Below are 22,041 nucleotides of genomic sequence, written 5' to 3' on the forward strand. Positions count from 1 at the left end.
ACCACTGATTCCATACCAACAATTCAATGCAGTGCTATTATGAACCAAGTTTAAGTGCCTTTGCATCATTTCTCTCCCTTTCAATAGAATTAAAATAATTTTCAAAAGTCTTACAAAGAGAATCTGATGTATGTTAATTTGAGGCAAACCACTACCCTAACTGGGTTAAGGTATTAAGGGAAGTTATTGCCTGCTATCCTTCAAAATTATAATATCATTACATTTATTTACCGATGCTTTAAAGTAATAGAGGGAGGAACGCCTGGCTGACTAGGTCAGTTAACATTTGACTCTTGATTTCAGCTCCGGTCATGATCTCATGGTTCATGAGACTGAAGCATGCCTTAGGCTCCACACTGACAGCAGCAGAACCTACTTAGGGTTCTCTCTCCCTGTCTCCCTCTGCTCCTCCCCAACTCATGCTCACTCTCTCTCACAATAAATAAAAAATAAAATTAAAATTAAATAATAAAATAAAAGATTAATATTCTTACTCTCAGAAAAAGCAACTCATTTGGTTCTCACACTCCCAAGACAGGTAGATAAATATCTACTTTAAGGATGAGGACACTATGGGGCGCCTGGGTGGCGCAGTCGGTTGAGCGTCCGACTTCAGCCAGGTCACGATCTCGCGGTCTGTGAGTTCGAGCCCCGCGTCAGGCTCTGGGCTGATGGCTCAGAGCCTGGAGCCTGTTTCAGATTCTGTGTCTCCCTCTGTCTCTGACCCTCCCCCGTTCATGCTCTGTCTCTCTCTGTCCCACAAATAAATAAACGTTGAAAAAAAAAAAAAAATTTTTAAAAAAAAAAAGGATGAGGACACTGAATCTTTGAAAGTTTAAATGACCTACCCAAGGTCACAGGTTAAAGGACTAGAACCTAGAATCAGTCTAATTCCATTTCTAATCTGCTAAGCTTCCTCCACTCCAACATTTACTTCTATATAAATAGTCCAATGCTATTTCAATACAAACTCCCACAAAACTGTTTACTTAAATTTTAAAGGTCAAATTTACAAGGCGCCTGGGTGGCTCAGTCGGTTGAGGGTCCGACTTGGGTTCAGGTCATGATCTCGCAGTTCATGGGTTTCAGCCCCATGTGGGGCTCTGTGCTGACAGCTCAGAGCCTGAATCCTTCCTCAGATTCTGTGTCTCCTTCTCTCTCTGCTCCTCCCTGTTCACACTCTCTCAAAAATAAATAAACATTAAAAAAAATTTTTTTTAAATACAGTTCAAATTTACTACTGAAATAAAATTGTATTTTGTGAAGGATGTTTAAAATTTGCCCCCATGTAATAGAAAGATTAAGAATATGAAACTCTTGGCAATATGCTAGCAATTCACAAAGATTAAAAAAAACAGGGGAGCCTGGGTGGCTCAGTCAGTTGAGCGTCTGACTTCGGCTCAGGTCACGATCTCATGGTTCGTGGGTTCGAGCTCCATGTCAGGCTCTGTGCTGACAGGTCAGAGCCTTAAGCCTGCTTGGGATTCTGTGTCTCCCTCTCTCTGCCCCTTCCCCACTCATGCTCTGTCTCTTTCTCTCTCAAAAGTAAATAAACATTAAAAAAAAAAATTTTTTTAAAATAAAAAATAGCGGATAAAAACAACTCTCATATCTTTAAGTAGGGTGACCATCCAAAAAGATGGGAAGTTCGGTATTTTAAGAAAATCATTTAATTTACTTATTTGTAATGTTGCTTTTTACAAAGAATTTTTTTTAAGTCTATTTATTTAGAGAGAGAGAGAGAGACAGCAGGCAGGGAAGGACAGAGAGAGAAAAAGAGACAGAAACCCAAGCAGGCTCCAAGCTGTCAAAGCACAGCCCAACAGAGGGCTCAAACTCACCAACCGTGAGATCATGACCTGAGCCAAATTCAAAAGTCAGATGCTTAACTGACTGAGCCACCCAGGTGCCCCTAAAAAGAATTTTAATTTTTTAAGTTTAATTGGATCTCTTTCACATTCACAGGAAAAAAAAAAAAAAACTTTATAAAGATGATGTAGCATTTCTGCTTTTGGGTACATACAGAAAAGAACTAAAAGCAGGATCTCAAAGAGATTTGCATACCCACATTCACAGTAGCACTATTCACAATAGCCAAAAGATGGAAGTAATCCAAAAGTACACCAACAGATGAATGGATAAAAACATGTGATGCATACATACAATGGAATATTATTTGGCCTTAAAAAGGAAGGAAATTCTCACACATACTACAACATGGATGAACTTTGAAGACAGTATACTAAGTGAATTGAGCCAATAACAAAAGGACAAATACCGTATAATTCCATTTATATGAAGTACCTAAAGTAGTTGAACTCACGAAGACCAAAAGTAGAAGGGTGACTTCTAGGGGACAGGTAGAGGAAGAAATGGGGAGTTGTTGCTAAATGGGTATAGAGTTTTAGTTTTGCAAGATGAAAAAGGTCTTGGAGATTGGGTGCACAACAATATAAATATACTTACTACTACTGGACTGTGCATTTAGAAATGGTTAAGATGGTATATTTTGTTATGTGTTTTTCACCACAATTTAAAATAAATGTTTAAAAAAAACCACAAAACTGTCTAATTCTTTCCATTATTTTTCTTTTCCCATTTCCTGCCTGGGAAATTATTTCTTCTTTTGTGCCCATATCTGCACTGCAGTTATCTTACAAAGGCTTGTGCTGAGACTACATAAAGAACTCCCATAAATCAGTAAGAAATGAACACAGCCCAGCAGAGAAATGGGCAAAGAACTTGAATAGGCACTTCACAAAAGAGAACATCCAAATAGTCAATGAATATATGAAAAGTGATCTCTTACCAATGATCAGGGAAATAAAAAGTAAAACTAATATACCTGCAACATACCCACCAGAATGGCTAACATGTAAAAGGATGACAACACCCAAGACTGAATGAAGATGTAGAAAAACAGGAACTCTTTCACATTGCTGATGGGACTATAAAAGAGTACAATCACTATGGGAAACTCTTATTAGCTAAACTGACCATTCATATACCTCAATCATTCTTAGGTATATATTATGCTTATAACACGTATACAAAAGACACCTAGAAGAATGTTGACAACAATCAAAATGGAAATAACACAAATTTCATTTACAGTAGAATACATAACGGTGTAGTCAGAAAGGGGAATACTGTACACAAATAAAATTACTGCTACATGCAACAACTTAGAAGAATAGCACAAATATAATTTTGAGGGAAAGAAATTTGAGACAAAAGAACATGATTCCATTTATGGTTCCATTTATATAGTTTAAAAACCAGAAAAACCAACAGTTTTTGTGGTTTTCCTTGGGAAAGAGTGAAAACACAGTTGCAAGGAAGGTTTCCAGAGAGCTGGTAATGTTCTATTTCTTAATTTGGGTGGTGATTACACCAGTGTACTCACTTTACAATCATGGAGGTGAACACGTACAATTGATATATTGGCCTATATGTGCATTATACTCCAAGTAAAAAGTTAAAACAAAACAAAAAATTAAGGAGGGTACCACCCTTTGTCCTTTCCATCCTGCTGCTAAGGATGCGGATTTGATGATAAAAGCTGAAGCAGCCTCTTTACAGATGAAAGCTGGAAAATGAGGACAGCAGAGCTGCCTTCTCCACTGTGGACCTCTCATCTCTGAACTGTTACATGACAGAAACAAAATTCTATGCTGTTTGAGCTATAGGATTTGTACACCCCTTGTAAGTTTTAGACTGCACCCTAACCAGTAAATGTGAAATGTTAGCCTGAACAGAGAAAAAATATTTTTATTAATATGTAGTTCAGGGTTTTCTTTTTGTTGAGGAGGAAGGTATTACAGTTGACTTTATGCTGTAACTGCAACCTACATAAACTCTTTGGCCATAGGCTGACTTGTGTAAAAATAAAAGTACATGCTGAGTTATTATTCTTAACAATAATTAAATCCATACTACGTTCTTGGGTCAGAAAGATTTTATTGGCCTTGTTTTGTTTTTTCCACACAAGAGATTATTGGGACAACTGGTGAACTGTGAATGGGATGTATGGATTGCAGGTAATAATGTATCAATGTTTTCTTCATTATAATTGGTTAACTGTAGTTATTTAAGAGAGTATTCTTATATTTTAGGAAATACACACTTAAGAATACGGAAATAATGGGACATCATGTCTGCAACCTTTTGCCAAATGATTCAGAAAAAAATATTATCATGAGAGACAGAGAGAGAAGAAGGGAGCAAGAAAGAGAAAAAGGAAGAAAGGGAGAAAGAAGGCAATGTGGTAAACTGTCAACAAATAACTTTTTCGTACAATTCTGGCAACTTTTCTGTAAATCTGAAATTATTTCAAAGTAAGTTTTAAAAAGTCATGTTTGAAAAAATGGTATGATCCGCTTGGAAATTCATGCCTTTGAAAAACTAAATCAAACAGATCTTCACTATATACAAAATACAAAGGCGTTATATGAAAAGAAAGAAAAATAAACAAGGTAATGCTGACCTGATTTTCAGGACAAGTTCTGCCACTAGTGACTTTAAATAAGTCAAATAAATGCTCTGAAATAAGGGCGTTTAATTAAATGGTTCCTTTCCAGCCTTAAAATTCTGTAATTTTCAATTACTTCCAATGCTCACCTCCTTACAAAAAGATACGTGTTTTGTAAAATTAATTTATTTTTGTTAAATTAAATTCCAAGACCAAACTTCATATGGTTTTTCAATAAATTGAAAAAATCAGTCTTACTCAAAATCTTATAAAGTTGGCAGCAGTCAGCATACTCACATCATATCCACACCTCCTGGAGTAGCAGATGATGATGTCTGCTCTTTGCTGGATGAAGAATCAGTAGTACATTCTGGTTCGGATACCGAATCACTGCTGCAGGGCTCACTATTTGGAGATGCATTTCTTTGAGAGGTAGTGTCGATTGCTATAGGTGTTAACTCACTCTCATTGAATGCATCACTTATAAACAAGCCTTCATGGATTAAATAAGCCACTTCTGTGTCCAGTGAATTGTCTTTTGCAGCATTCTTCTGTTGTGAAATCTCTTCCAATTCCCTGGTCCTTCGGTTTTTGTCAAGAACTGAGAGAACAACGCTGTGAATGATATTTAACGTTGCCTATAAGAAAACAGGATATATTTTTAAAGGATTTAAAATAACATGTATCTAAAGTCCCCAAAAGTGAATTCTGCATATGTACTTTTTAAAATCTTATAAATGAGTGTCAAGGTCATGCATGTCATAATTATACCAATCTTTTATCACAGTAAAGGTGACTTTGTGAAAAAGAACTACTCAAGAGAAATGGGTTCCCTAAAGCTTAAGAATGGAGTTCTGTATTTTCATTGATTTAAGTAGCAATCTCCTGAGAGTACATTGCATATATTCTAAGTATCTTAAATAGGTTACACTAAACATAACTTGCCTACCATATATCTAGTAAGGGGTTAAATAGCCACAATATATAAAGAACTCTTACAACTCAACAAAAAAATCTGATTAAAAAATGAGCAAAGAAAGTATTTCTCCAAAGAAGACATACTAATGGCCAATGAGCATATGAAAGGATGCTCAACATCACTAATCATTAGAAAAATACAAATCAAAACCAAAATGAGATACCACCTCACACCCATTCAAATGGCTACTATCAAAAAACAAAAACAAAAAACAAAACAAGAAAAACAAGTGTTAGAATATGAAGAAACTGGAGCCTTTGTGTACTGGTAAATTAAATTATGAACTTCAAATAGTTTATTCCTATAATGTGGTAAACACTAATAAAAGCCAAAACAACCTTTTCTGATTATAAAAGTAATACCTCTCTTTGTAGAAATATTTAGGAAAAACAAAGAAATGAATAATGAATTTAAATTATACTGCCAAAAGATAACCACCAAAAAGACAAACTGTCTTCTCTTTATTGTATGAAGATGAAGAGATAATAAATCTTTTTAACATAGCTGAGAACATACTATATAAACAGGCCTATACTGTCCCTTCACTTAATGTTATCATCTATGCATTTTCTTCAACATTAAAAATCCTCAGATGCATGATATTCCATGGTAATGAATATACCAGGCATAATTTACTTTACCCTTCCCTCTACTGTTAGACATCTGGGTTCTTTCCAATTTGCAGTTATTTGAAAATTCTCAATTAAAAATGAACAGCTTGTAATTAACATTATTTTTCAATGAAATCATACCCTTACAGAATCACAAACTTTTTTCAAAGAAAAAAGTACCATATTTATAGGTTATATATCGTCTTCAAAGATGTTTTACAGAAGTATTAGCTTAAGGGGTCTAAATGTGAAAATGAGAAACTACAACTATGATAAATCACTGTTCTCATATTGTATATATGTCAAATAAAGATTTGACTTAGTTTAACTGATAGAGAACCTAAAAGTGAAATAGCTATAAAAAAATTACTGGCAAAAGATATGAAAGCAACCCAAGTGTTCATCCATAGATGAATGGATAAAGATGTGGTATATATATACAACGGAACATTACTCAACCGTAAAAAAAGAATGAAATCTTGCCATCTGCAACAACATGGAAGAATCTAGAGGGTATAATGCTAAATGAAGTAAGTCAGAGAAAGACAAATACCATACGATTTCATTCATATGTGGAATATAAAAAACAAAACAAACAGAGAAAAAAAGAGAAAAAAACAGAGTCATACATATAGACAACTGGTGGTTGCCAAACAGGAGAGAGGTGGGAAGAAGGGTGAAATAGGTGAAGGGGATTAAGAGTACACTTATTGTAATGAGCACTGAGTAATTTATAGAACTGCTGAATCATTATATTATACACTGGAAACAGAACAGTGTATTTTAATTTTTTAATATTTATTTATTTTTGAGAGAGAGAGAGAGCACTAGTGGGGAAAGGGCAGAAAAAGAGGGAGACACAGAATCCAAAACAGGCTCCAGGCTCTGAGCTGTCAACACAGAGCCTGATGCAGGGCTCGAACTCACAAACTGTGACATCAATCATGACCTAAGCCAAAGTCGGACGCTTAACCAACTGAACCACCCAGGCGCCCCTAGAACACTGTATATTAATTATACTTAAATAAAAAAGAATACTGGCAAAAAGTTGGTCAATTCTACAATCTGCAGTGTAAGAGTTATATACATCCAGACATACAGTAATAGAAGTATGTGTGATGAAGTCATGACGGAAATATGAGAAAAAGTGAAAACATGGCTTAGTTATTTGAGCAATCCACATCTATAGGTTTGCTATCATCACTACAAATGAGTGGGACCAACATTTTGGTAGGAGCCTAAAGTACAGTGAATCACATTTTTAAAAACTTTTCCCACTCAGAAAGGTTATACACATGACTTAGCACCACTCCAATGTTGATAAAGTCATGTCACAGATTAAGTACCAAAGTCCCCCAGGCCATTTAACAGAATATTAAGGAGATGCCAGGGATGTTAACTAGCACATGTAACACAATACTGACATCTGATAATTCAAAGAATAGCAAATTTCACAACCTGTTACATTCAGTAATTCCTAAGCATTGTCTTATTAAAACACAGCTGTGACATGTTAGTGATTCTAACTACAATGCATTAGTCTGCGACATCTTCTGAAAAATGCTCTGTGGCATATGTTCTTTTCCTTATATTGACTGGTTTAAAATTAAGTGATTATACTGAAGAGACAGAATAATTAAATGTAAATGAATAATCCTTGATTGGACCTCAGATTAAAAAGTGAAATAAAAGCCTCCAATAAAGGACATTAGTAGAGCAATTTAAATATGAATTATATGTTAAAAAATGCCATTGGGGCGGCTGGGTGGCTCAATCGGTTAAGCCTCTGACTTTGGCTCAGGTCATGATCTCACAGTTCGTGAGTTCAAGCCCTGCGTTGGGATCTGTGCTGACAGCTCAGAGCCTGGAGCCTGCTTCAGATTCTGTGTCTCCCTCTCTCTCTGCCCCTCCCCTGCTCACACACTGTCTCTCTCTCTCTCTCAAAAATAAATAAACATTAAAAAAATTTTTTAAAAATACCATTATATCAGGATTAAATATTTCTAGAAAACATTAGTGGTTTAGAACAGATTTTTGAGTGTTTCAAATATTGTGCCTCTAGATAATCTAGAGAGATTCAAAAATCACAAAATCATAAGAGGAAGTATTATTTTATAATATTTAATGCCAAATAAGCACTATATTTTTTAATACAAAACTTATCCTAAATTATAGAGTATCAAAATACTCTGAAGCACTTCAAATCTTATTTGAAACCAAGGCTCTTTAGAGAAATTACAAAAACAGGGGTGCCTGGGTGGTCAGTCAGTTCAATGGCTCATTCTTGATTTTGGCTCAGGTCATGATACCACAGTTCGTGAGACTGAGCTCTGCATTGGGCTGTGTGCTGACAGCATGGAGCCTGCTTGGGATTCCCTCTCTCTCTCTGCCCCTTCCCCACCCCCTGTCAAAATAAACAAACAGTAAAAAAATTACAAAAAACAAAGAAATTATGTTTTTCTAATCCGATTCTATATGTATATATCTAGAAAGTGGACTTAATTTTAGCGATATTCTGGATAAACTGAAAATCACATAAACTTACCTTAACTCTTTGTAGGAAAATTGTAAACTTAGAGAAAATGTCCTTCAGCAGGTCAAACCACTGAGGAAAATTCAACATTCTCATCTGATCTGCAAGCCTAGAAAAAAAAAATTCAAAGAAAAAAATATTTGTCTTTGGGCACTTAGGAGTTTATTCTCAAAAGATACTTCTATATTTGCAATACAGGAATTTTTCTATTTGAGAAAATTTCCTAGGGAATAAAATTTAAAATAACTGACTCTCTAGGTCCATAGAGCTTTTAACAAAATACCAGTAACTTAATTTTTCCAACTACTAGTGATTCCTGCATTGTTACGGTTGCTTCAACTAATTCTGAAACCGAGTTTTCACTAGGTAATAGTGTAGAAATTAAAACCCCTCAATCCTTATTCTATGAATTTGGCCTGGAAAAATTTCACAGTGATTCATATTGCTATTCATATCTTGGGCCACTTAATAAATAGAGTTTAGATATCTATATGAACTAGAAATTCAGTTATAAAATATTTATCACTAATCTCAAAATGAAAAAAAAAATAGGAATTTAAAGGGCGAAAACAAAAAATTACAGGCATGAGACAATTCAAAATCATGTACTCAAATTCCTCAAAGTCAATTAGAAGCTGGGTTTTAATCAGATAGCTAAATAATTTAAACATAACACTGCGATTCCTCTGAAATGGACCATCTTCAATTTCTCTCCTCCATACCTACGTTGTAGCCTCTTGCCCTGGGAGGCTGACCTGCTGGGCGTGGCCAAGGAGGAGCCCTTACAAAACACTGGAAGGAAGAAAGGTACTGATAGCTCCACCTCCCTCCCTGAGAGGTTGTCTCAGGAAGACTGCCTCCAGCACTGCAGATCACTTCAACTACTACAGGCCTTTTTTTTTCCTACTACTAAGTGGCCTTCTCCTGAATCCTACTGTTCTCATCTCTTGTCCCTTAAAGGTACTGCACTGTCACTTGTGACTTTTCTACACTCTGCCCATACCTTAGTAAATAATTCCTTAATTAAATCCTCCTCAGATTATTCTAATGTGTCATCTTTTCCCTAACTGATAACTCCCAACGTAATATTTATACTTACTTCACAATAACATCTGTGTCAATTTCTTCTATTTGTGAAACTTTATTAATCACACACTGCAAATTTTAAGAAAAAAATTCAGTTAACATCTTTAGAATTCTAAGTACTTCGTGGTTCATTTACATATTAAAAATGGCTTCCACGGAAAAAAAAAAAAGACCTCAATGACTACGATCATTTTACCAGACGTCTCTTGTGTCTTTTATACACACGTCAAGGTGTATAAAACACTGTAGCATTATATCCTTACCCTATTAAATAATTATTCCAGGATATGCTTGAATGTTATATTAACTAAAATCCCCTACTATTTAAAACTATTCAAAACCACACACCAAACAAACAGAACACCCAGAACCATAATTCTTAGGAATAAGGTATAAGCCCCATATTAAAATTCCAAAAAAAAGTTCATTTTGGAGGTTACGTTTTCTTGCAATATATGTAACAGATTAAGTTAAAAAAATGCTTAGACTTCAGGAGAATCCTGGGAATTACAACACAGCAGTTTCATAAAATTTGTTTAGAAGTATCACATACATATGTAAAATTACACAAATTATGTTCAAATCTATTTTTACAAATGGAGTACACTTGTGTAATGAAAACTCAGATCATGAAATTAAACACTGCCAGTAAACCCCTCTCTTGCTTCCCTTCTAGTCACTACTTTCTCCGAAAAGATACTATCTTGATTTTTAATACCACAGATTAATTCTAATATCATAGATTAATTACAAAAGTGTGTCTCCTTTGTGACTCCTTTGTGTCTGGTTTATTTGGCTCCACATTATATATGTGATATTCATCCATTTGTTCCATGTGATTTATTCATTCTCATTGCTGTACAGTATTCATACAAATATACCACAACTCGATTATTTTTTTTTTTTTTTACTGATGACAGAATTTGGGTTTTTCAAAGAAAAAAAAAAAAGAAAAATTTGGGTTTTTCCAGTTTTTATTACAAATAGTGCTGCCATGAAATATTATGCTGTCTTGGTAAATTTATGTATGCATTTCTGCTGATAAATACCTGGCAGTAGAATTGCTGAGTTACAATATATGTGTACATTTAGTGCTAGTAACTATTGCCAACAATTTTTAAAAGTGGTCATAACAATTTTAAAATATAGTGTTTTAGTATTCAAAAGAAGTAAAAAGGTGGTATGATTACTAATCTTTTTTTGCTTGTTTTATTTAAACATTAAAAACTCAGAAATGTACATTCAACCTGATGATGATCATTAAGCCTAATAAGTATATTTAAAATTATTGTTTCTCATATTTAGAAAAACTGAAGTTTAATGTTTAATGATATTTATCAGAGTAAAACACCAAAACAAAGATGAGACTGAAAAAGGTTTTAGTTTACAATAATAATTTCTTAAAGATAAAGATAAGGATAAGAGGAAATAAACATTTACCTACTGCAGGTGAGAATGTATTTGGTAAAATCTTTTTAGAAAGCAATTCAACTCTATCAAATAGCTTTAAAAATACTTTTCACTCTGACCAATAATTCCACATCTAGAAATCAGCTGTAAGAAAATAGTCTTAACTATGGAAAAACCCAACAAAACTTTACACCAAATATGTGTGTCACAGTGTTCTACAGTACCAAACTGAAAAAAATGTAAATATTCAACACAGAGGAAAGGCATAACTAATAAAATGTGGATAGGATTTTATACAACCATCAAAAATGATGTGTCTGAAGCCTTATAAGAGAAAATGCTTATGTTATGATTCTGAAATATATGTACAATTCACAATCATATATGCAGTATGACAGCAACAATGAAAAACATCAGTAACAATTTACACTTAGAATTACACTTAAAAATACTTTTTTTTTTTTTAAGAGAGAGAGAGAACACACACACACACACACACACACACACAAGCTGAGGGGAGGGGCAGAGGGAGAGAGAGAAAATCTTAAGCATGTTCCACGCTCAGCACAGATCCCAATGTGGGGCTTGATTTCATGACCCTGGGGCTTGATCTCATTGTCCTGGGATCACACGACATGAGCCGAAATCAAGAGTCAGATGTTCAACCGACTGAGCGACCCAGATCCCCCTACACTTAGAAATATTCTTAAAGTGATAATCTTTTGGCTAGTAGGTCTATTTTTTCTTCTATTTTTCTATATTCTAAGTTTTTAAATGAGAAAATGTTACTATTATACTGCATATATATTATTACTAGATCATGTAAAAATAAATTTGATAAAAAGATTCTAGGGGCACCTGGGTGGCTCAGTCAGTTAAGCATCGACTCTTGACTTCATGGTCTTGCAATTCATGAGTTCAAGCCCCACATAGGGCTCTGCACTGACAGTGTGGAGCCTGCTTCGGATTCTGTCTCCTTTGCTCTCTGCCCCTCCCCCACTCATGCTTTCTCACTCTCGAAAAACAAACATTAAAAAAATTAAAAAAAAGATTCTAGACCAAAATATATCAAATAAAAATGTATATTTACCTGTTTAATGATATTCTTTGCTGTAATAATCATTTCTTCACTATAGATTTCTAAAAAATTAAGTTTTCTTTGTTTTAAAAGTCCAAATACAAGAGATACAAGTCTTTCCTATTAAAATAAAAGTATGGAATTTTACAATTTAAATATAGAATAATGTCACTCAGAAGTAGAAATATTCAACATCAAGCGTTTCATTATTTGATCCTCAGATCTCTATCCTGCACATGGTATTTTCTAGAAGCCCCCAAAAACCCCTTCTACAGCAATCTTGTCATCAGATTATTGGAGTCATAGTTTTAAAAACAGATAAATCCTAATGCACTACAGTGGATCAAATGAAGCTGTCTTGGGGACAAAACAATATGAGTACATTTTAGCATAGTTTCAACAAGTAGGTAGAAAGTATCCTTCTCAAATCCTGATGACCTGGACTATTTGTGGGGAATTAACTGCTAACACATACAAAAATCTCTTTACTTAGGCTGCTATCAGGGCTTCTGGATCCTTTCCTAGTTCTTGGTGGTAATCAGCATTGAAAAGTCAGCAGATAAGTGAAGCCTGGATCTTATGTATAAGCATATGCATAAAACATGTTCATAACAGGGGTTCAGTGACTGTTAATGACTGATAAGTTACTATATAATAATGACCACTTTTATAACAAACATACTCCATGCATACACATGGATATATGTTAATTCATCCTATATCTATATTTTAAGCTTGGTTTATAAGATATATATAAGACCTCATTTTAAATCCAATTTCTAATTAAGCTATAAAGTTACTTTATTCTCTAACTTCATAGGATAATGAACAATTGCTTGCTAAAATCACACAGTTAGGGAAGGACTTCACAGAGGTCTGACTGAGCTTGAAATTTTTTTTTGCTCATTATAATCTGAGAAGAATGTGTTCTAAACTAATACTATTAGGAATTAACACTAAGCAATGACACCAATTTCATCCACAGTTTAAGACACGTACCTCTTCTAAAATTTGACAGTCATCATCCAGTGGTCTGTTTAAGTCACTATGAGAATAAGTAGAAAACTCTGCAATCATCATTTTATCTATCAGTTTTTCCAATTCACAAAGTTGTGATCCCAAATGCCTACAAAGGAAGAGGAAAATGTGACATATATTCTTTAAAAACCCAAATTCGCTCTGCAGTCAAGGAAACTAGTAGGCAAAACTTTTCTAGCAGCAGTATTTTGTGCAACAATGTAATGTAAAATGGAATCCTTTAACAAAAATAACTGCAACAGTTTCACATCATCTCCCATATTCTTTTTCTTTTTACATGTTTAACCTCCAAACACTTAAATGTGTTGTAGGACACATAGTTCTAGAAATTTCATGACTGCTTTTTTTGTCCGCTTTTCACAGACAAAATATTCAGCTATTCTAAGTCCTTTCCTAATTAACCATTTACTGCATGGCAATGCCAGTAGGTCCCCAGCCATTCATTTATTCCACAAATACAAATACAAGTGCCTACTACAGCCCTGGCAGGGAGATATAAATACCTAACGGATCACATGGACAGACTGACTCAATTCAATCTCTGTTATGAATAGTCTGAGTTACTGTGCAATCTCCCCCAGGTCATTATACTGAAAGTCATTAGAACACAAAACTGAAAATACAAAACTGCTAAGAAACAGTATATCCATGGAACTTTTTCTCATAAAATATAATGTTCCTTTTTAATCTACCTCTAATATTTATAGATCCTACATAGGATTAGAGCAAGAAGGACTCTAATCAGATGAGCAGTTGTGGGGATGGTGAAGGCAAATACTGCAAACAGGATTTGGAACCAATTCCCTAAAGAAAGCATGCAGTAACCAAATGACAAGATTGATGCATGCAGTCTGCTCACCAGGGAACTAAGGATCACTACCTTCACATACAAAGAGATCTTTACTATACAAACTAAAAGCTTCATAAAAACAATGGATTAAAGAAAACTAGGTGATGTAGTTGGCCAAAGTATTTCAAAAATTAAGTGAAATGGGCCAACGAGAAATCTGTTTATATATTATATAAAAAAATTTAAGCTCTATTTTTGGTATAATTTCAAAATATGTATATTTAAATGTCTAAATTTAAAATTTACCTTAAATTTAGACATTTGTTATTGAATAAAAAACATTTAAAAATACATATACTCACCATTTACTTGAAAAACTAATGTCAGCAACTATCTTTACTAAGACCAGATACAGCACATTTTTTAAAAACTAGTTTAAAAAAAAAAAAAAAAAAAAAAAAAAAAAACTAGTTTAAACTATGTGACCTTTTGGGGCGCCTGGGTGGTTCAGGTGGTTAAGCATCCAACTATGGCTCAGGTCATCATCTCATGGTTCCTGAGTTCTAGCCCATGTAGGGCTCTGTGCTGACAGCTCAGAGCCTGGAGCCTGCTTCGGATTCTGTGTCTCCCTCTCTCTCTGCCCCTCCCCCATATGTGCTCTGTCTTTCTCTCTCTCTCAAAAATAAACATTAAAAAAATTTTAAATAAATAAAATAAACTATGTGACCTTTTAGATAGATCCATTTTTCTCATCTAAACAACATATGGTAAGCAGTGTAGTGATAATTTTGAAAAAAATCCAATGGTGAAATAATGTATATATTTGCATTTTGTAATATGAAAATTATATTTCTCAGAGCCAATTAGAAGATAGTAAGATCCTCATAAATGACACCAGTGTCTCACAATAAGCTAACTTAGAACACATTCACTAGTACAAACTAAAACACTGCCATAAGGAAGTTTGGCAATGTCTAGCAAATTACATAGGCAGTTAACCTTTGACCTCGGAATCTCACTTCTCAGTATCTGTCTCAAAGATACACTCTTAAAAATACAAAAGAACATATATGTTCATTGCAGCACTGTTCGTAACTGCAAAGGAATACAAACTACTCAAATGCTGAAAAACAGAGGGCTAGTTGACTATATCGTAATAGGCACTATACACTTTTAAAATAATTGAGGAATACCAAGTAATATACTATATACTGCTACAGTTTCTCAGTCTTCTTTTTTTCAGTATTGCCCCAAGAAGTCCTTTTAGACCTTTTTATTCCTAATCACCACCACCAACCCCCACACACTAATATCACATATATACTGTATATCTGTTTATATACCTTGGCCCCCTGGAGGGTCACAAGTCATTATAATATCCAAGTTTTTCTTTCACCCTCAAGAACCAACTTTTGCCCCCTTAAGGTGATAGCCTCCCATTGAGAATACACACTGTAGAGTGATCTCCAGGGTATACTGTAAGGTTAAAACAGCAAGGTGGAGAAAAGTATATACAATTTACTAATGCTTATCTAAGATGAAGAACAAAGACAGAGATGGCTGGATGGATGATGGATAAATACAAACTAAAACATCTTAAAAGGGTGACTTATAGAGTAGGTAGGAAGGAAGGAACAAGATAGAAATTAAATTTTTCTGAATATCATTTGTTTCAGAGATTTGACTCAGAACCACATAACTACTTAACATAGTTATAGTACAAGATTACATTTAATAAATTCAATCCTTAAATATCAAAAGCAATGAAACAAATGAATTTAAATACACATCAAGTTAGCAGCAAATGTACACAAAGAAGAATTATTTCAAGTGACTTTAAAGCGTAATGTACCTATTCATCCCACCAGGATATAGCTTAAAGAAGAGAAAGAAATCCTCCATGTTTGTAGTAATAATACTGTTAGTTCTGAGAGCATTCTATGTATACTGTGGGATAAAATAAATGAGTAATTATGTTAGTGTCATCGAGAGCCACAGTTTTCACCTTCAGCCTGTTTTAAAGGACTTACATATATAAGATTAAAAAAGTAAAATCTTTATGGTCCTGAATTTAAATTAGGACTATCAATATGAACTCCTACTTTTTCTTTAAAAAGAAAAATCTATTTTCTAGCTCTGTCCACTACAAAGGTCTAGAGATAATGACCAATCCAGTAGCAAGGAATATCTCTGGTATCCAGAGCATAATTTCTCAATACCATTTCCTACTGAAAGAAACTAGTGCTCCCTAGAAATATAGTGGATTATAAATCTGGGGGAAAAAAATGTATGATATCAACATCTAATCATAACACAAAGTAAGAAAACTGTTAAGCAAAAGCTCATGGAATTATGTAAAAGGCCACAAGAATGAACCTGAGGAGATTTCTACAAAAGACAGAACATTATGAACACTGACAAAAATAAAAACAGCAAAAATCTTAAATATATACAAATCCACATGCTTACAAAAATATTTTTAAATCATCAGTTAACTTTGGAAGATACAAGATTTTCAATTTGTTACTTTTAAAACAGCTAAATGAAAAAAATAAAGGAATCTAGAATTTATTCTGCCTCTCCTTGTAAGAGCTGTCCTTCAGATTTACCAAATAATTATGGAGAAATATCACTTTACAGAAACATTCTGATTAAAAAATGAATAAGGAAGTACAGAATCATAATATCATTATAGGTAACCCATGAGATGTTGAATCATAATATAGTTCAATGTTTAACTTTTTGAGGAATCTCCATACTGTTTTCCAGAGTGGCTGTACCAGTCTGCATTCCCACCAACAGTGCAAGAGAAACGGTTTCCCTTTCTCCACATCTTCACAAACATCTGTTGTTTCCTGAGTTAATTTTAGCCACTCTGACCGGTATGAGGTGGTATCTCAATGTGGTTTTGATTTGTATTCCCCTGATGATGAGCGATACTGAGCATCTTTTCATTTGTCTGTTAGCCATCTGGATGTCTTCTTTGGAAAAGTGTCTATTCATATCTTCTGCCCATGTCTTCACTGGATTATTTGTTTGGGGGATGTTGAGTTTGATTAACTCTTTATACCTTTTGGATACAAACCTTTTATCACATATGTCACTTACAAATATCTTCTTCCATTCCAAAGGCTGCCTTTTAGTTTTGTTGATTGCTTCCTTCACTGTGCAGACTTTCATTTTGATGTGTTCCTATCGTTTATTTTTGCTTCTGTTTCCCTTGCCTCAGGAGATGATTCCAGCAAGAAGCTGCTACAACTGAAGTCAGAGAGGTTACTGCATGTGTTCTCTTCTAGGATTTTGATGGTTTCCTGTCTCACATTTAGGTGCTTCGTCTATTCTGAATTCATTTTGTGTACGATATAAGAAAGTGGTCCAGTTTCATTCTTTTACATGTTATTGTCCAGTTTCTCCAACACCATTTGTTGAAGAGGCTTTTTTTCCATTGGCCATTCTTTCCTGCTTTGTCAAAGATTAGTTGACCATATAAGTCAACTGGCCATATAGTTGACCATATAGTTGACCATATAGTAGGTCCATTACTGAGTTTTCTATTCTGTTCTATTGATCCTTGTGCCTGTTTTTGTGCTAGTATCATACTGTCTTGATCATGACAGCTTTGTAATAGAACTTGAAGTTTGGAATTGTGATGCCTCCAGCTTTACTTTGCTTTCTCAAGATTGCTTTGGCTATTCCAGCTCTTTTCTGGTTCCAAATTTTTGGATTGTTTGTTCCAGCTCTATGAAAACTACTGGTGGTATTTTGATAGAGATTACATTAATTGTGTAGACTGCTTTGAGTAATAAGGACATTTTAACAATATTTGTTCTTCTAATACATGAGCATGGAATGTTTTTTTCCATTTCTTTGTGTTCTCTTCAATTTCTTTCATAAGTGTTCTATAATTTTCAGAGTGCAGATCTTTTTACCTCTGTATTCCTAGGTATCTTACGGTTTTTGGTGCAACTGTAAATGGGATTGATTCCTCGATTTCTCTTTCTGCTGCTTCATTACTGGTGCATAAAAATGCAACAGAAATCTGTATGTTGATTTTATATCCTATGACTTAGCTGAATTCATGTATCAGTTCCAATAATTTTTTGGTGGAGTCTTTTCGATTTTCTACATAGAGTATCATGTTGTCTGTGAACAATGAAAGTTTGACTTCTTCCTTGACAACTTGAATGTATATTATTCAAATATATTTGAATGTAATTATTTTATTTCTTTTTGTTGTCTGATTGCTGAGGCTAGGACTTCCAGTACTCTGTTAAATAATCATGTTGAGGCTGGACGTCCCCGTCCTGTTCCCGACTGTAGAGGAAAAGCTCTCAATTTTTACCTATTGAGGATGATATTAGATGTGTGTCTTCCGTTTTGGCCTTTATGATGATGAAGTACGTTCCTTCTATCCTTTGTTGAAGATTTTTTATCAAGAATGGATGCTGTATTTTGTCAAGTGCTTTTTCTCCATCTATTGAGAAGATCATATGGCTCTTATCCTTTCTTTTATTAACGTGGTGCATCATATTGATTGATTTGTGAATACTGAACCCAGGAATGAATCCCAGTTGATAGTGGTGAATGATTCTTTTAATGTACTGTTGGATTCAATTTGCAAGTGTCTTGTTGAGAATTTCTGCATCCATGTTCCTCAGGGATAGTGGCCTCCAATTCTCCTTTTTAGTGGGGGTTTTTATCTGGTTTGGGAATCAAGGTAATGTTGGCCTCATACAATGAATTTGGAAGTTTTCCTTCCATTTCTAGTTTTTGGAACAGTTTGAGACGAATAGGTATTAACTCTTTTTTAAATGTTTGGTAGAATTCCCCTGTGAAGCCATCTGGCCCTTGACTTCTGTTTGTTGGGAAATTTTTGATTACTGATTCAATTTCTTTGCTGGTTATGGGTCTGTTCAAATTTTCTACTTCTTCCTGTTTTGCTTTTGGTAGTTTGTGTATTTCCAGGAATCTATCCATTTCTTCCAGATTGCCCAGTTTGTTGGCATATAATTTTTCATCCTCTTATAGTTGTTTGTATTTCTTTGGTGTTGGCTGTGATCTCTCCTCTTTCATTCGTGATTTTATTTATCTGAGTTCTTACTCTTTTCTTTTTGGTAAGTCTGGCTAGAGGTTCATCAATTTTATTAATTCTTTCAAAGAACCAGCTCTTAGTTTCATTGATCTGTTCTACTCTGCCTTTTTGGTTTGTTTGTTTCCATATCATTTATTTCTGCTCTAATCTTTATTATTCCCCTTCTGCTGGCTTTAGGCTTTATTTGCTGTTCCTTTTCTTTTGAGGCCTCAGGTTTTTGGGTTTTTGTTTGTTTGTTTGTTTGTTTGTTTGTTTGTTTGTTTTAACGTTTATTTATTTTTGAGACAGAGAGAGACAGAGCATGAACGGGGGAGGGTCAGAGAGAGGGAGACACAGAATCCGAAACAGGCTCCAGGCTCTGAGCTGTCAGCACAGAGCCTGACGCGGGGCTCGAACCCACGGACCGCGAGATCATGACCTGAGCCGAAGTCGGCTGCTCAACCAACTGAGCTACCCAGGCGCCCCTGCTGTTCCTTTTCTAAGTGTAAGCTCAGGTTGTATATTTGAGACTTTTCTTGCTTCTTGAGATAGGCCTGTATTACGATATACTTCCCTCCTGTGACCACATTTGCTGCATCCCAAAGGTTTTGGACTGTCATGTTTTCATTTTCATTTGCTTCCATGCATTTTTTTTTTAATTTCTTGTTTAATTTCCTGGTTAACCCACTCATTCTTTAGTAGGAGGTTCTTTAACCATGTATTTGTGGTCTTTCCAAATTTCTTCTTGTGGTTGACTTCAAGTTTCATAGTGTTGTGATCTGAAAATATGCATGGTATGATCTCAGTTTTTTCATACTTTGTGGAGGCCTGATTTGTGACCACAGTATGTGATCTATTTGGGAGAATGTTCCACGGGCACTCGAAAAGAATGTGTATTCTGCTGCTGTAGGATGAAATGTTCTGAACATATCTGTTAAGTCCTTCTGGCTCAGTGTGTCATTCAAAGCCCTTGTCTCCTCGTTGATTCTCTGCTTAGATGATCTATCCATTGCTATAAGTGGAGTGTTAAAGTTCCTTACTATTGTTATCAATGAGTTTCTTTACGTTATTCATTGATTTATATATTTGGGTGCTACCAAGTTGGGGGCATAAATATTTATGATTGTTAGATCTTCTTGATGGACAGACTCCTTTATTATGATACAGTGATCTTCTTCATCTTGTCCTTGGTTTAAAATCTAGCTTGTCTTATATAAGTATTGCTACTCCAGCTTACTTTTGACATCCATTTGCATGATAAATGTTTCTCCATCCCTCACTTTCAATCTGCACGTGTCTTTAGGACCAAAATGAATCTTTTAAGCAGCATATAGATGGGCCTTATTTATTTATTTATTTATTTATTTATTTATTTATTCAATCCATTCTGATACCCTATGTCTTTTGATTGGAGCACTTAGTCCATTTACATTCAGAGTAATTACTGATACATAAAAATTTGGTGCCATTGTATTACCAATAAAGTTGCTGATTATGGAGATTTTCTCTATTCCTTTCTATTCTTTGTTGCTTTTGATCTTTCTTTCCCACTCAAAGGGTCCCCTGTAACATTTCTTGAAGAGCTGATTTAGTGTTCACAAACTCCTTTAGGTTTTGTTTATCTGGGAAACTCTTTATCTCCCCTTCTATTCTGAATGACAACCTTATTGGATAAAGTATTCTTGGCTGCAGATTTTTCCCATTGCACATGCTGATGATATCCTGCCACTCCATTCTGGCCTGCAGGTTTCTGTGGAGACATCTGTTGCAAACCTGATTTGCCTTCTCTTGTAGGTTAGGGATTTCTTTTCCCTTGCTGTTTTCAGCATTCTTTCCTTACCTCTATATTTAAAAAATTTCACTATGATGTCTTGGTGTTGGCTGGCTTTTGTTATATTTGATGGGAGTTACCTATACCTCCTGGATTTGGATGTCTGGCTCCTTCCCCAGATTAGGGAAGTTGGAAGCTATAATTTGCTCAAATAAACCTTCTGCCCCCTTTCCCTTCTCTTCCTCTGGAACTCCTATGATACAAATGTTATTACACTTTATGAAGTTGCTGAGTTCCCTAAGTCTACATTCATGATCCAATACTTTTCTTTCTTCTCTTCAGCTTCATTATTTTCCATAGCTTCTATATCAGATTCATTCCTCTGCTTCATCTATCCTTACTTCATTACATCCAGTCTGTTTTGCATCTTTGTTATAGCATTTTTTATTTCAGCCTGACTAGTTTTTAGCTCTTTTATCTCTGCAGTAAGGGCTTCTCTAATGTCTTCTATGCTTTTCTCAAGCTCAGCTAGTATCCTTATGATTGTTGTTTTAAATTCTAATTCAGGCATATTACTTATATTTGTTTTGAGTAAATCCCTGGCCATGACCTCTTCTTGTTTCTTTTGGGGCAAATTCCTCCATCTTGTCATTTTGACTAGGCCACTGTTTTTGTGTATGTGTTAGGAAAGACTTATATGTCCTGCTGAGTGTAATGGCTGTATTAAGAAGAGGTCCTATACTGTTCAGGGCCTGGCACGTCAGAAAGTATTTCAGAGTGTGCACTCTGCAGAGTGTGGCTGCTCTTTCCCTCAGGTCAGTTCTTTGCAGTGTTTCTCCTTGCCTGCATTGGGGAGTGTTGGGACCTTGTCCAGTGTGTGGCATTTTAACTAGGTGTGCTTTGGTCTGCTTGTTAAAATAAGCCTGATCCTATTTCCACTAGAGCTGAAACTTTGCCACACTCTATCTATCAAGTTCAGAAGAATTGATACGTGTGGAGGATTTGTGCTGGTCTTTGGGGGAAGGAGCCTGTTGTGCTGGTTCTCAGGCCAACTTGCTATAGTAAAAATGCACCCACAGGGCACAGTGGGGTGGGGCCTGGTGTAAGCAGCTCCAGCCTCCACTGGGAGCAGTGTGTTGCTCAGTGAAGTTTCTCTGTGCTGATGGGCAGGGGGGGAAATGGGTCACCCCACTGTCTCATCCC

General features: G+C 35.0%; 1 protein-coding gene across 1 annotated transcript in view; it reads right to left on the reverse strand.

Moving 5' to 3' along the window:
• Positions 1-22,041, reverse strand: part of VPS54 (VPS54 subunit of GARP complex) — a 140,239-nt gene that overhangs the window by 28,580 nt on the left and 89,618 nt on the right. Inside the window, 5 exon segments of the mRNA XM_030310699.1 lie at positions 4,769-5,109; positions 8,607-8,703; positions 9,694-9,749; positions 12,181-12,288; positions 13,168-13,294. Coding sequence (XP_030166559.1) covers positions 4,769-5,109; positions 8,607-8,703; positions 9,694-9,749; positions 12,181-12,288; positions 13,168-13,294 — 729 coding nt within the window.

The sequence above is a fragment of the Lynx canadensis genome, chromosome A3 (genome assembly GCF_007474595.2).
Source record: "Lynx canadensis isolate LIC74 chromosome A3, mLynCan4.pri.v2, whole genome shotgun sequence".
In the NCBI taxonomy this organism is placed as follows: domain Eukaryota; kingdom Metazoa; phylum Chordata; class Mammalia; order Carnivora; family Felidae; genus Lynx; species Lynx canadensis.